Raw genomic sequence first — 14013 nt, 5'->3', positions numbered from 1 at the left:
GTGTATTGACTTCAAGCTTTAGAAAAAGAGAGCCCTACTTGCCCACCTTCCTTCCCTGAAACTAGGCATATGGATCTCTGAGCCAGGACTTTAGGGCCCAGGCTGGAGGGCAGGGAATTCCTTGATTGGGAAAGGGGATGAGACCGACTTGGGAAGGAGTCTAAGCTGAGGTGGAGAAGGCAAGATGCTGGACATGATGGGTCGGTTTGGGTAGAGAATGGGGCATATTAAATGTTTATGGAGGATGGCATATGTATGACTGACTGGGTATGGGGAACAGATAGGGGTGTATGTCCCTATGGAGACAGATTCAGGGGAGTATTATCTTTGGGATCTGGCAGCTAAAGAAGTCAGGCGCCAGAATTCCCTGGTGATCCAGTGGTCAGGACTCTGCACTTCTACAGCAGGAGGTGGTCATGGTCAGGTGATCCCTGGTCAGGGAACTAAGATCCCTGAATTCTAGGTAGCATAGCCAAAAAGAAAAAAGAAAAAAATCCATGTGCTTTAAAAACCTCTGTCCAGGGACTTTCCTAATGGTCCAGTTAACCACTGGAAGAATCTACCTTCCAGTGAAGGGGTGCAGGTTTAATCCCTGGCCAGGGAGTTGAGATACTACATGGCGTGGGGGCAACTAAGCCCAGGCGCCCCCCACTACTGGATCCTCGACCTCTAGAGTCTGTGCGCCGTAACTAGAGAGAAGTCCATGCACCACAGCGAAGAGTGTGCTGCAACTAAGACCTGGTGCAGCCAGAAAGAAAAGAAGATCCTCTGTCCATCTCGTCAGTCCCTCAATCTTTCAAGAACTTCCAGCTTTCCTATAGGTCTTCCCCTACCCTCTGCCTAGTCAAACCTCTGCTGCATATGAGTGACTCAACCATCTGCTCATACCCTTTGCTGCAAACAGTGACTCCAGCCGCAGAGCTGCCCTCATTGGGGGTAGCACCCATTGCTACCCTTAGCTACCCTTGGCTGGTTTCCACCCCAAGCAACCCTCCTGCCCCATATGGGTCTTCCTTTGCTTTTATTCTGTGCTGGAACATCATCTCCTCTGGGGCTTTCTCCTGACCCCCAGTCCATGTGTTCCCCACCAAGCTGGGAGCATTTCATGGGCTTGTCAAGGCCCCAGCCATGTTGCTCCATGTGATGTGGGGGTCATAGTTCCCTGATCAGGGATGGAACCCACATTCCCTGCAGTGGAAGCGCAGGGTCCAGAGTTAGCTGGAGTTAGCCAGGAGTCAGCAGTTAGCAGGAAACATGGTTGAATTAATACATGGAGGTACACTGGCTGTGGCTTCCCTGGTGGCTTAAGATGGTAAAGAATCTATCTGCAATTTGGGAGACCGGGGCTGGATCCCTGGGTTGGGAAGATTCCCCTGGAGGAGGAAATGGCAACCCACTCCAGTATTCTTGCCCGGTGAATCCCACAGACAGAGGAGCCTGGTGGGCTACAGTCCATGGAGTCGCAGAGTCAGACACAACTGAGCGACTAACACACACACACACACACACACTGGTTAGTGATGGGAAGAGGCTGTGAGGTGTACAGATGAGGGACTCATGATGGGGTCCAGACCATGGGGGCTTTGGGCAGGATGTAGTGGGCCCTTGAAGGGTGCAAGTGTGGTGTGTGTACGAGGACATCGGAGGCATACACTCTGGGACACCATTCATCAGGGTGTGTATATGGGGGAGGCTCCCTGTGGGTACAGAATATGACAGACAGACCCTGGACTCCCAGACCCCTGGACTCTCCCACTGACCCTCACCCTCAGTCCTTTTTGGTCTCGATGGCGAGGGGCAGCGGGGCCAAGGCTGAGGTGGCCAGCAGGTGTCGGGGACGCTGATTCCACTGGGGATGTGACACATACCCAGCTGGCCACCCAGCCTCCCCGCCCTGGGGCAGGAATGGACAGCTGCCACCTTATCGGAGACACATTTCCTGGTTGCCCACAGCCTGACTCACAGAGGCCTAGGAGGGAGAGGCCCAGCCCTGGGGCCCCCCCTGGCCCCCTCAGCCTGCCTCCAGCCGTGCCACAAGGCCATGTGTCTGTGTTTACATGTTTATTGTCCGCTGGCTCCCGCTGCCCTCAAGAATGCCAGAGCCCGAAATAGCTGGGCACTGAGGCCCAATTATCCGAAGCCGCTGCAGTCTAGGTGGGTGGAGCGCTCCAGAGGTTCTGGGTAAGGGAATGGGAGCCGGTTGGGCTACATTCCAGCCTCACTGGGCGGGAAGTAGAAGGTGGAAGGGGGTGGGGGAGGTGAAGGGGAGATAGCCCAGGGCCCTGGGGGCTGGGGAGGTGGCGGAGTGGGGGGGGGCACTCAGCCCTGGATCAGGGGGGTCAGAAGCAGCAGGAAAAGAGCAGCCCGCGGGGAACCTGAGGCCCTGGCCATGTCAGGGGGACAGAGGTCGCTGCCTTCAGGGAGCCAGTGGGGGAAGCCGCTGGGGGGTAGAAAAGGTGCCTCCCCCACTGTCTGGGAGATCCAGGCCTCTTCAGGGCCAGTGGCAGCAAACAGCTCCCGGCTGCCTCGAACAGCCATGCCCACGAGGACCCAGGAGCCTCCCTCAGTCTGGCACAGGAGCGGAGGGGCTGAGGTCACCTGCAGCATCAGGGCCAAGACCAACAGGGGCCCTTACTCTTCCTTCCGGTCCCCTGCGCCTTCTAGGACCCAGTCACAAACCACTGTTCCTCTCCATCCTCAGGCATCTTGGCCCCTGGTCTCTCCCGAGGTCCAGTCAGAAAGCACTGCATCTTCCTATCTGAAACCCAGCACCTAAGAAGCCCCACCCTGCTCTCTCCCTGGCGTCCAGCTGCCCAGCACAGCCTCTGCCCTGACCCGGCCAGGATACCCAGGCCCCATACCTCACACCTGTCCTCTTGCCCCTCTGCATACAGGACACACAGAGTTCCAGGAGGCAGAAGGCCTTGATAGAGGCAGTGACAGAGTCGTGGAGTCAAGATGGAGACAGCAGCAGCCACAGGGACTAGAGACAGGAAGGAAGGTTGTCCCAGGCATTCTGGCATCCTATCCCTTCTCGTCCCCAGGACCCAGGGCTCTCACCTCTATCCTGGGGGTCCTTCCAGCCCAGTACCCAGCAACTGGCCCCCAGGGGGGTACCCCCAGGGTGAAGGCAGATGGGCAAGGCCGATGGGGAGGGCTCCACTCGGGAGCTCAGCTCCAGGAGGGCCAGGGGGGGCCGCAGTCCCAGATGCCGGGGCAAGCGGATGCTGATGACCAACCGGGACACCTGGTGGCTCTGGGGGAGGGGGCTGGCCCCCGCCCGGCCCAGGTACACTTCAATATAAGGCACCGTTGTAGAGCCCGGCCTGCAGAAACAAGGTCCAGGGTCACTTCCTGATCCCCTCATTGCAGATAAATCCTTCCCAGCCCAGGGGAAAGAATGGAACGAATGTCCAGGGTCATTCCACTAACTCCTTCATTAGTCTTCCTTTGAAATCTCTCTTCTGTCTCAAAACACTTCGAGTAATTTCCTGGTGCAATAAAAGCCCTAAAGGGAGAACAGCCCGCTACTGTCCTTTGGCCCCTCTTCCAGTGTCTCCCTCTTGCCAGCAAGATGGGTGAGACCCACCTGAGGACACAGTGAGTGGCTGCCAGGACCCAGCCTGGGGCCACGAGGACGCCAGCGCAGACTCGCTCTCCGGCTACATGCACCTCTGCCAGCCAGGGCCACAGGACCCCCATCGGAGCCGGCTCTGGCTGCAAGCCACAGGCTAGGGAGAGGAGATGACCCCCTCAGCGGGGACCCCACAGCTGACCCTCAAAGCCCCTACCATGGATCTAAGCATCCCCAGGAGCCCCTAAGCCCCAAAGGCCCCTCCTCACCACCATTCTCTGTGTGAGGGGGACAGGTTTGTGCCTCAGTCTCCTCCCCCTCAGGTCCCCAGTCCCAGGCCAGCTGATCCTCCAGGTAGGCCCCCCGAGTCACATGGCTGATCCATGGACCGTGGGTCTGCAGTGGGTAGAAAACTCTGGGACGCAGGCAGTCACTGGGCAAGTCTCTGATTCCAGCCAAGAACCAGGTCCCCTCTTCCCGGCACAGCAGGCTCCAATGAGAGTAGTTCTGTAGCAAGAGGGTGTGTGTGTTAATGAGGGGACAGCAAAAGTCCTGGAGCTTCCCTGGACTCCAAACTGTCCCGTACTCGGACATAAGAAATCCACCTCCTCCAAGCCAGACTCCAACACTAATCTGAGTAAGAACGCTGCCCTCACTTTAGGATTCTCTTCAAACCCAAGAGGAGTTAAAAAGTCCCACGGTCTTGGAGGCCCCGCCTACAGTCCGCTCCCCTTTCTTACAACTCTTAGACCCCGCCCCCGCCGCTTACCCAGCAGCTCCCCTCCGCCTCCTCCTCCTGGTAGGCGGGGCAGAGCGCCTGCGGAGGCTCTCCTGGCGGCGGCACTGACGCCCCCTGGCGGCCGTACAGGCAGTGACACCACCAGGCGCTCAACAGCTCCGCCTCAAGCAGCGAGCTGGCTCCGGGCGCGGGTTCTGCGAGAGAAAGGGAGGGAGCCAGCGCTCCCGCCGCGTCCGGCCCCGGGTCAGCCCCGCCCGGCCCGCGCCGGGCCCCCGCTCACCCCCGCGGCCCCAGCGAGCCAGGCGGCAGCGGCTCCCTGGCAGGAAATAGTGTTCTGGGTGGGGTAGACACACTGGCCGCGGGGCCGCGCTCAGGTTCACGGGCGCACGCAGCTGCAGCAGCGCCAGGTTCGAGGCGTCGTCCCACGAGGCGTTCTCGTGCGGCACGAGGCGCGCCACCTGCTCCGCGCGCGGGCGCGAGGGCAGTTGCACGCGCCAGTAGTCCAGGTCGCTGGGCGGGCGCGCTGAGCTGATGTGACTGCGAGATGGGGAGACTGGGGACATGGGCTGGATCCTGCAAGCTCAGCTCTAAACCTCCACCCTTGGCTTAGAGTCTGGGTCTCCAGGCAAGATTCTGCATCCCTGACCTGAGAACTGTGCACTCAGACTCCTTCCCCCACCCACTCCACCCAATCCTGGGTCGAATTTGTATTACCTCTCTATTTGCCCCAGAGAGACTAGGACCCCGATTTTTTAGCTGAATCATACACCTCCAATGGGACCCCACACCCCTACCCCTATCCTACCCAAGGGAATAGCTGGGGCCAATTAGATAGTGTCTCAGACTAAGCAAGAATCTGCCCAAGACTGGGTTTTCACTCACCCTGGAAAGCAACTGGCAGGTGCCAAGACCCAGCTTTCAGACACCAGTGCCCCATAGCAGGGTCTGGATCCTGGGACCATCACCTGGGCTTCCCAGGGCCAGGCCCCTGGCCTTGGGGCTCTTCCACACTCTGAGGGGTGAGAGGCCTGAGTCAGAGGGCCTCCTGAACCCCAGGCAGTTTCCACCTGAACTCAAATCTCCCAGATCCAGCTGACATCTAGGGGTTCTGCCTTCCTCACCTGGCAGGGCAATGGTGCAATTCTCATTCATGGGCTCGGGGAGGCCTGACTGGGCCTCCGGGGACTGGGTGGGGAAGGCAGGCCCAGGCTCTGAGCCTGACACCTGTTCCCTTATCCATGCCTCATAGGGAGCCACAGCAGTGAAGACTCCGGGGCGGTTCCTCCGTCCACAGCCAAAGCCAAAGCTGGTGATTCCTGCCTGGAACCATCGACCACCTTCCTTGCAGACCAGGGGTCCCCCAGAGTCTCCCTGATGACAGATGACTCAGTGTCACTGGATCAGCCCAGGGACCTACCAGCTTATCCTGGACCACCTCTTCTTTTTGGTCCTACACACAGCCACCTTCTCCTGGAAACCTACATGGGCTGTGCCTTGTCCTCTGTGACCCCTACAGCTCTGAGGAGGAGAAAGCCTTGTAGAACAGAAAGGCTGATGAGGAACCAAAGCCACGAGCACCAAGCTGATACAGTAAAGGCCACGTCTGAGAGGCCTGCCGGTCTCATTCAGAGCCAAATGATTCCTCAATAAATTGTTAAACCCTGACTTTGGTTTCTAAGCTGTTAGAATTCCTTGTTAAACTGTTAAAGTAAATCGGAGGCACTTCCCTGGTGGTCCAGTGACTAAGAGTCCTTGCTTCCAATGCAGGGGACCCAGGTTCAATCCCTGGACAGGGAACTAGATTGAAGATCCCGAGTGAACTAAGAACCCGCGCAGCAAAAAAAAAAAAAAGTAAATCAGAGATGTCAGCATTCAGGAGGAAAAGGCTGTTAGAAAAGCACCAAGAAAGGATGGTTTGTAGATAAGTAAGGAGGAAGAATTACAAGAAACAGACATTAAAACAAGGGTTCTGGGACCGTTTACTGCTGGGGCATTGTCCTTAAGATATGACTATAATCCAGGTCAGGCATCTCTGTGACCTGAGGAGGGTTACAAAGAAAGCTCAGAATTATCCAGAACTGTACTGTCCAATATGATACATGTGCTAGCCCCTGTGGCTATTTGAATTAATTAACATTTAATAAAATTAAAAATTCAGTTCCTCAATCACACTAGCCACCTTTCGAATGTTCAATAATGTGTGGGAGAAACCAACACAATATTGTAAAGCAATTATTCAATTAAAAATAAATAAATGTTTAAAAGTCTTCAATAGCCAGTGTGGCTAGTGACTATAATGCTGGACAGTACAGATAGAAAAACATTTCTATCATCATAAGTTTTATTGGACAGAAGCACTGGTCTAGAGGAAGCTGAGTTGTTAGCAATCCTGTTCAAGAGGCAGGGATTATGTCCATAGGTCCTGGAACTTCATAATTGGGTGCTATGCTGTGCTTAGTCACCCAGTCGTGCTGACTCTTTGCGACCCCGTGGACTGTAGCCTGCCAGGCTCCTCTGTCCATGGAATTCTCCAGGCAAGAATACTGGAGTGGGTTGCCATGCTTTTCTCCGGGCAATCTTCCCAACCCAGGGATTGAACCCAGGTCTCCCACATGGCAGGCAGATTCTTTACTGACTGAGCCACCAGGGAAGCCCAAGAATATTGGAGTGGGTAGCTTATCCCTTCTCCAGGGGAATTCCTGACCCAGGAATTGAACCGGGTTCTCCTGCATTACAGGCGGATTCTTTACCCGCTGAGTTACCAGGGAAGCCCAAACAGAAAGGTCCCACCGAGACATGAACCTGGATCACTGGATTCAGAGTCTGGAGTGCTCACCATTATACCACGGAACCCCCTTTTTTCATATGGGGAGGGACCCTGAAATCAATTGGGAGGGACCCTGAAAATCATCAAACCTGAATTCCCATCACCACCATGCATGCTTGAGTGCCGTCAAAAATGTGCCATTTGAGGAACATTTCTGGGGAAAATGGTTAAAATATATCATGTTTTGGCCTTCAGCCCCTTATCCGGAAAATTCCCTTCTGTGAAGGATTAATTCACTTTTAAAAAGAACTATTTGTTGAGTATCCACGAAGTAACAGGTGCTGTGCTCTAGGCTACGGTATGAGATAATTGCTTGGAGAATCCCATGGTCAGAAAAGCCTGGTGGGCTACACAGTCCATAGGGGTGCAAAGAGTCGGACATGACTGAAGCAACTTAGCACGCATGCACAAGGACCAGACCTTGTTCTAAATCCTTTTCAGTGGTGGTTTAGTTGCTAAGTGGGGTCCAGCTCTCAAGATCCCATGGACTATAGTCCGCCAGACTCCTCTGTCCATGGGATTTCCCAGACAAGAATACTGGAGTGGCTTGCCATTTCCTTATCCAAGGGATCTTTCCGACCCAGGGATTGAATCCATGTCTCCTGTATTGCAGGCGGTCTCCTGCACTGCAAGCGAATTCTTTACCACTGAGCCATCAGGGATTCTGAAAATACTTATTATATGTACAAATTTATTTAATCATTATAACCTCCTGACGAAGTAGGTAATGCTATCATCCCCATCTTTCTGATGAGAAAGTCTGCACAGAGGTTAAATAACTTGGCCAAGGCCACACAGCTCATAAGCAATGGTGCTGAGCTTCTAACTGGACATCCACTGCACTATACTGCCCATCAATAATAGTGGCCATCTGTTGAGCCCCAAGTTCTGTCCATTTGTAATCCTCACATCGATCCCTTCTGCTGGCAATCTTGCCCTCTTTTTGCGGATGAGGTTCAGAAATATGAGAGAGGGAGGATTAGTCTATTCCTCATACTGCTTCCTATTGGTCAGGGCTCTGGCTCTGCAGGGAGGTGCAGGCACCTGCCCTCACCTGGCAGGTGTCCCTGCGGCCTTCCCGGTAGCCGGCACATAGCATCCCCGGCAATAGCTGGAAAGTGAGATTGAAGGGGCCAGGGCGGCTGTAGAGACACTGACAGGCAGCCTCTCCCAGCAACCTCAGCTCTACTTCTTGTAGCACCCAGGGGAGAGGCAGGGGGTCTGTGGACAGAACCAGAGAAGAAAGCTGTGAGGCAGGGATGCAGCCCCCTCTTCCCCAGGGCTTAGCCTGGTTCCCTGTGGGGCTCTCCTGGACGTCTGTCCCCATGCGCCATGGCACGACTCAATGCACGAGTCTGAACAAACTCTGGGAGTTGGTGAAGGACAGGGAAGCTTGGAGTGCTGCAGTCCTTGGGGTCCCATAGAGTTAGACACGACTGAGCGACTGAACAATGACGGCTAGGTACCCTGCAACTGCCTCCTGGACATCTCTGTCTCCTTGCGCCATGGCATTAAACCCACCACATCCAAAATCAATGTCCCCTCTTGCTCCTCTCTGCTCTTCTTAGGACATCATCATCGCAGAAATGGCCCCATCAAGTACCCGGGGAGGGACCCACCTGGTAGGCTCCACCCCACAGTCACCCACCTCCCGAGATACTCCCCTTTTCCACTCACCCTCCTCCTGGACGTCCCCCCAGCCGGTGGCCCAGCAGGCGGTGCCCTGAGCAAAGCGGTGCGAGGCTCGGGGCAGGCAGACGGGCCGCACGGAGGGGCCCAACCTGGCGGGAGAGGCCAGGCGCAGCAGGGCCACGTCGGCGCCCCGTTCCACGCTGCTGTAGTTGTCCGGCACCAGGATGGCGGCCACCGCGCGGACGTGCGCGCCGTCCAGGGGCCCGTCCTGCGAGTGCACGCCCAGTACCACCGACCACTCGGCCGCGGGCTCCAAGGTCCCGTTCCTGCGCCGAGGCAGGAAGGGGGTCAGGTGGACCCGAGGGAGCGGCGGACCCTCGTGGGGTGGGGGCTCGGAGTCAGGGAAAAGGTGGGGTCAGCCAGACCCCAGGAGAGGTGCGTCCCATCTAGATTTAGGGCTAGGGCGATCGGGGTTGAGCTAGCTTCGTAAAAGGGGGAGGAGCGAATGCTGTTTGGAGGTGTTGGGGCGGAGAACTGGAAAGATGGAATTCAGATTCGGATAGTTGGTGGGGTGACGGGGCGAGTCCTCTGGCTGCCTCCCCAGATAGGCAGAACCCGGATACCCCGCAGAGCACTTAGCGTCAGGACGGTGGGGAGGCAGGGGCGGCCGGGCTCCAAGTTAAGCTTGGGCCCTCGGGGTCCAGCTGCCGGTCGGGCTCGGCTTTTTGAAGGACAGGGATTGGACGTGCGCGAATACTCACGTCACGAAACAGTGAGCAGCCGAGAGGACCCAGGAAGGGGCGATGAGGGAGCCCCCACAGATGTGGCCCCCGCCATGATGCAGGCTCACCTGCCACGGCCAGGTGCCCGGCTGAGAGTCGGAGCCCCCCACGATTCGGGCAGAGGGCTTGGGGCGACCGCAGTCTGCAAGGGGTACCGTGGAGGTCATCGCCTGTCCCCGCCCCCCACGCCGGAGGCCCAGGTAACTCAGGACAAAGCCCCATTGCCCACTCCCCTTAGTTTGCCCCCTGTCCCCCGCGAAAGAAACAAACGGAAGTTTTGCACTTCTAAGTTTCTGATCACTTCGACCTCGCTTACCACCTTTCGTTGTTGTTCAGTCTCTAAGTCCTGTCTGATTCTTTGCGACCCTATGGATTGCAGCACTCCAGGCTTCCCTGTCCTCCATTATCTCCCAGAGTTTGCTCAGATTCATGTCCATTGAGTTGGTGATACTCTCTAACCTCATTGCCTAGCCAACCTTAACTTCAAGATCTGAGGCTCCTCCCCACTCCCATTCCTTACCCAGATCTTCAGGTTCTTCTTGAGTAGGACTGAGAGCTGGAAGTCAGAGGGGTAAAGAGAGGAAAATACTGGTGACCTCCAGCTCTTGACAATGCCCAGCTCTCACCTTCCTGCTCTCTTCTTCCCCAATTCCTTGCTCTCTCAGCCGCCCTGCCAGCACCCAGGCTACCCGTCCCATCTTTTCTGCCTCTGCTGGTGATGTTCCCCCAGTCGCACTGCCTTACCTGAGTCCTGGAAGGCTTCCGGGATGGGGCTGATGGCTGGAGAGATGGAGGCAGGAAGAGGCTGGAGACCTACAGTTAGGACGATGTGCCCTCCATGGCCCCCTCCCCCAAAACTTTGCAAGTACTCCATCTCCCCATGGCACCCAGACCTCCATGCCCCTTCTTCTCATAGGCTATTCCTCTTGCCCCTCCCGACACCTCACTCTCATCTTCTTCTGGTGTCCTCCTCTGACACCCTACTCCCCAGGTGGACCCCTGGAGTCCTGCTTTCCAGCTCCCCAGAGGCTAGGACCCAGGCCATTTGCAGCCATGCCCTGTCCCCTGAGCTTACCAAGGATCACAAGCGGGAGAAGCAGGTGCTGGGACATGGTCCGTTTGAGTCAGCTGGAGGCGCAGTGATGGGTGAAGATCCACTCCCTGCCACACAGCTCTGTCTCTGCCTCGGCACCCCGTGACTCCTGAGGGTCCAGAAAGAACTCCGCCCTCCCTGGCTGGAGCCCATCTCTGGGAATCTGAGTGGATCTGGGGCTGGAAGGAGGAAGTAGGGAGCCTGAAGGCCCCACCCAGAGCCCCATGTGCATCTCACATCTCTAGAGGCCTGGGGTGGGGGTGGGAGGCAGAGGTCCTAGCTCCTGGACACCTACTAGGTAGGGGAGGGAGGAGCAGAGAACCCCCAAGGGGGGAAGGGGAGGACGGCCAGAGGCTGGGAGGCCAAAGTCCTGGGTCCCTGGTGAGGCAGGGCTGCAGGTCAGCAGTGGCCCTTGGGACAGGGAAGGTGGCCCCTCAGTGGCGTGACTCACCTGAGACTTCATCTCTCTTTGGGGTGTGGCTACCCAAATGGCTTGGCCTTTTCTTCTCACACAGCTCTGGTTACTGGAGTTGCCGGCCAGGTCTGGGATGGGAGCCCTAGGGAATTCAATCCCATCCCAACAAAAGGATCACAGATTCCGGCAGCTTGGGGCAGGGCAGAGGATTCTGGGAGGGGGCTGGGCAGGCTGGTAGGGCCCGAAAAAGGCTCTACCCTTCTTTGTGTTAACGTAAGTACTCTCGGCTGTTGTGCCACTTACTTCGTATGACCTTAGGAAAGTCACTCAACCCAGGTACAGTAGGAGTCGACTTAAGAAATACGATGCTTCAAAGGGGAATCGAGTACAGTTAAGGAAGGAACTATTTATAGATGCGTAGGCAGGGAACTGGGCAACCATCAGGGATGGTGAAGCACCTGGGGGCCAGAAATATTGGAGAACCCCTCCTGAAGAGGCAGAGAGAGGGAGCAGATACTAGAGCTGGGAAAGAGAGAGCTGGGCTGTAGGAGAGGATCAGCCAATAGGAGTACCTCAGGGGAGAAACAAAAACCTTTATCAACCAGTGGCTCAGCAGGGAGGGGACTGAGGAAGGAAAATCCCCATCTCACTCTTTTACACTTTGGTCACCTGCCGGCTCCTCCCATTACTTGAAACCTACCGGAAGTCAGAGTGCAAGACAACCCATGATGTGGCCCAGAAAGGTCACCCTCTGGGGGGACAGATCAGGATGGAGAAGTATGGGGAGTGGAAATGGAAGATCAAACAAACAGTATCCACACACATCCATCTATTTTCTTATCAATAATATAAACTAATAACACTACTAACTATACTCCATTTGTCCAGGGACTTCCCTGGTGGTCCAGTGGCTAAGACTCTCTCCCAAAGTTCAACCAGGTTTCGAACCCTGGTCAGGGAACTAGATCCCACATAACCCCAACTCTGAGTGTGGGTGCTGCAAATAAGAGTTCTTATGATGCAGCTAAAAGATGCTGTGTGCCGCAACTAAGACCCAGTGCAGTCAAATAAATAGATTTTAAAAAATACTCAATTTGTCCAATTTTCCTAAAAAAACAGCAGTCTTCAGTTCAGTTCAGTTCAGTATCTTAGTTGTGTCCAACTCTTTGTGACCCCATGAAACACAGCACGCCAGGCCTCCCTGTCCATCACCAACTCCCAGAGGTCACCCAAACTCATGTCCATTGAGTTGGTGATGCCATCTAACCATCTCATCCTCTGTCATCCATCCCCTTCTCCTCCTGCCCTCAATCTTTCCCAGCATCAGGGTCTTTTCAAATGAGTCAGCTTTTTGCACCAGGTGGCCAAAGTATTGGAGTTTCAGCTTCAATATCAGTCCTTCCAATGAACACCCAGGACTGATCTCCTTTAGGATGGACTGGTTGGATCTCCTTGCAGTCCAAGGGACTCTCAAGAGTCTTCTCCAACACCACAGTTCAAAAGCATCAATTCTTCTGTGCTCAGCTTTCTTTATAGTCCAACTCTAACATCCATACATGACTACTGGAAAAACCATAGCCTTGACTAGACAGACCTTTGTTGACAAAGTAATGTTTCTGCTTTTTAATATGCTGTCTAGGGTGGTCATAACTTTCCTTCCAAGGAGTAAGCGTCTTTTAATTTCATGGCTGCAATCACCATCTGCAGTGATTTTGGAGCCCAGAAAAATAAAGTCAGCCACTGTTTCCATTGTTTCCCCATCTATTTGCCATAAAGTGATGGGACTGGATGCCATGATCTTAGTTTTCTGAATGTTGAGCTTTAAGCCAACTTTTTCACTCTCCTCTTTCACTTTCATCAAGAGGCTCTTCTTCACTTTCTGCCATAAGGTGGTGTCATCTGCATATTTGAGGTTATTGATATTTCTCCTGGCAATCTTGATTCCAGCTTGTGCTTCTTCCAGCCCAGCATTTCTCATGATGTACTCTGCATATAAGTTAAATAAGCAGGGTGATAATATACAGCCTCGATGTACTCCTTTTCCTATTTGGAACCAGTCTGTTGTTCCATGTCCAGTTCTAACTGTTGCTTCCTGACCTGCATACAGGTTTCTCAAGAGGCAGGTCAGGTGGTCTGGTATTCCCATCTCTTTCAGAATTTTCCACAGTTTATTGTGATCCACACAGTCAAAGGCTTTGGCATAGTCAATAAAGCAGAAATAGATGTTTTTCTGGAACTCTGTTGCTTTTTTTCGATGATCCAGCGGATGTTGGCAATTTGATCTCTGGTTCCCTTGCCTTTTCTAAAACCAGCTTGAGCATCTGGAAGTTCACGGTTCCACGTATTGCTGAAGCCTGGCTTGGAGAATTTTGAACATTACTTTACTGGCATGTGAGATGAGTGCAATTGTGCAGTAGTTTGAGCATTCTTTGGCATTGCCTTTCTTTGGGAGGTCTAGGCAAAGCCTAAGTACTTTTCCTTTTTTGGGAGGTACAATCCCAGGGTGGCAAGAGTTAGGGAAAATGAGAAGTGATCAGGGAGAGGAAATGCAAATACAGAGACCCCAAAATTGACTGGATTCAACTGATAATCTTGCTGCTGCTGCTGCTAAGTTGCTTCAGTCGTGTCTGACTCTGTGCGACCCCATAGACGGCAGCCCACCAGGCTCCCCCGTCCCTGGGATTCTCCAGGCAAGAACACTGAAGTGGGTTGCCATTTCCTTCTCCAATGCATGAAAGTGAAAAGTGAAAGTGAAGTCGCTCAGTCGTGTCCGACTCTTAGTGACCCCATGGACTGCAGCCCACCAGGCATCTCCATCCATGGGATTTTCCAGGCAAGAGTACTGGAGTGGGGTGCCATTGCCTTCTCCGGATAATCTTGCTAAATTTAGCTAATCCATGGTTGGCAATGAAGGTAAATGAGGTGGTATGAAAATTAATAAAGGGAAACCT

At 54.5% G+C, this 14013-nt stretch overlaps 1 protein-coding gene across 6 annotated transcripts; it reads right to left on the bottom strand.

Annotated features, from left to right (window-relative positions):
* Positions 1-2046: 2046 nt before the first annotated feature.
* Positions 2047-11186, bottom strand: PRSS36 (serine protease 36). 6 transcript variants are annotated; one of them, XM_027527773.1, is made up of 16 exons: positions 11099-11186; positions 10630-10826; positions 10299-10367; positions 10075-10110; positions 9534-9696; positions 8818-9098; positions 8195-8361; positions 5435-5684; positions 5196-5325; positions 4594-4850; positions 4344-4507; positions 3844-4081; positions 3590-3731; positions 3061-3326; positions 2862-2983; positions 2047-2598 (listed from the first exon to the last, which is right to left on the bottom strand). In XM_027527773.1, the coding sequence occupies exons 2-16, from the start codon at positions 10664-10666 to the stop codon at positions 2320-2322; spliced, it is 2601 nt and encodes an 866-aa protein (XP_027383574.1). In that variant the 5' UTR covers positions 10667-10826; positions 11099-11186; the 3' UTR covers positions 2047-2319. The 6 variants fall into 6 exon arrangements, with proteins under 6 accessions (XP_027383574.1, XP_027383573.1, XP_027383575.1 ...); XM_027527772.1 differs by lacking the exon at positions 11099-11186 and adding an exon at positions 10943-11090; XM_027527774.1 differs by lacking the exon at positions 11099-11186 and adding an exon at positions 10943-11090 and having other exon boundaries at positions 10299-10334.
* Positions 11187-14013: the final 2827 nt, after the last annotated feature.

Source organism: Bos indicus x Bos taurus, chromosome 25 (genome assembly GCF_003369695.1).
Source record: "Bos indicus x Bos taurus breed Angus x Brahman F1 hybrid chromosome 25, Bos_hybrid_MaternalHap_v2.0, whole genome shotgun sequence".
Taxonomy (NCBI): domain Eukaryota; kingdom Metazoa; phylum Chordata; class Mammalia; order Artiodactyla; family Bovidae; genus Bos; species Bos indicus x Bos taurus.
This window is presented reverse-complemented; position numbering and strand designations above follow the sequence as displayed.

Excerpts from the sequence above, each read along its gene's own strand:
- PRSS36 (XM_027527773.1), bottom strand. The coding sequence starts at position 10,666 with ATGTCCCAGCACCTGCTTCTCCCGCTTGTGATCCTTG. Across the intron at positions 4,508-4,593 it reads GGCTCGCTGGGGCCGCGGGG|AACCCGCGCCCGGAGCCAGC; the intron begins GTGAGCGGGGGC and ends TTTCTCTCGCAG. Across the intron at positions 3,327-3,589 it reads GCCACTCACTGTGTCCTCAG|GCCGGGCTCTACAACGGTGC; the intron begins GTGGGTCTCACC and ends TTGTTTCTGCAG.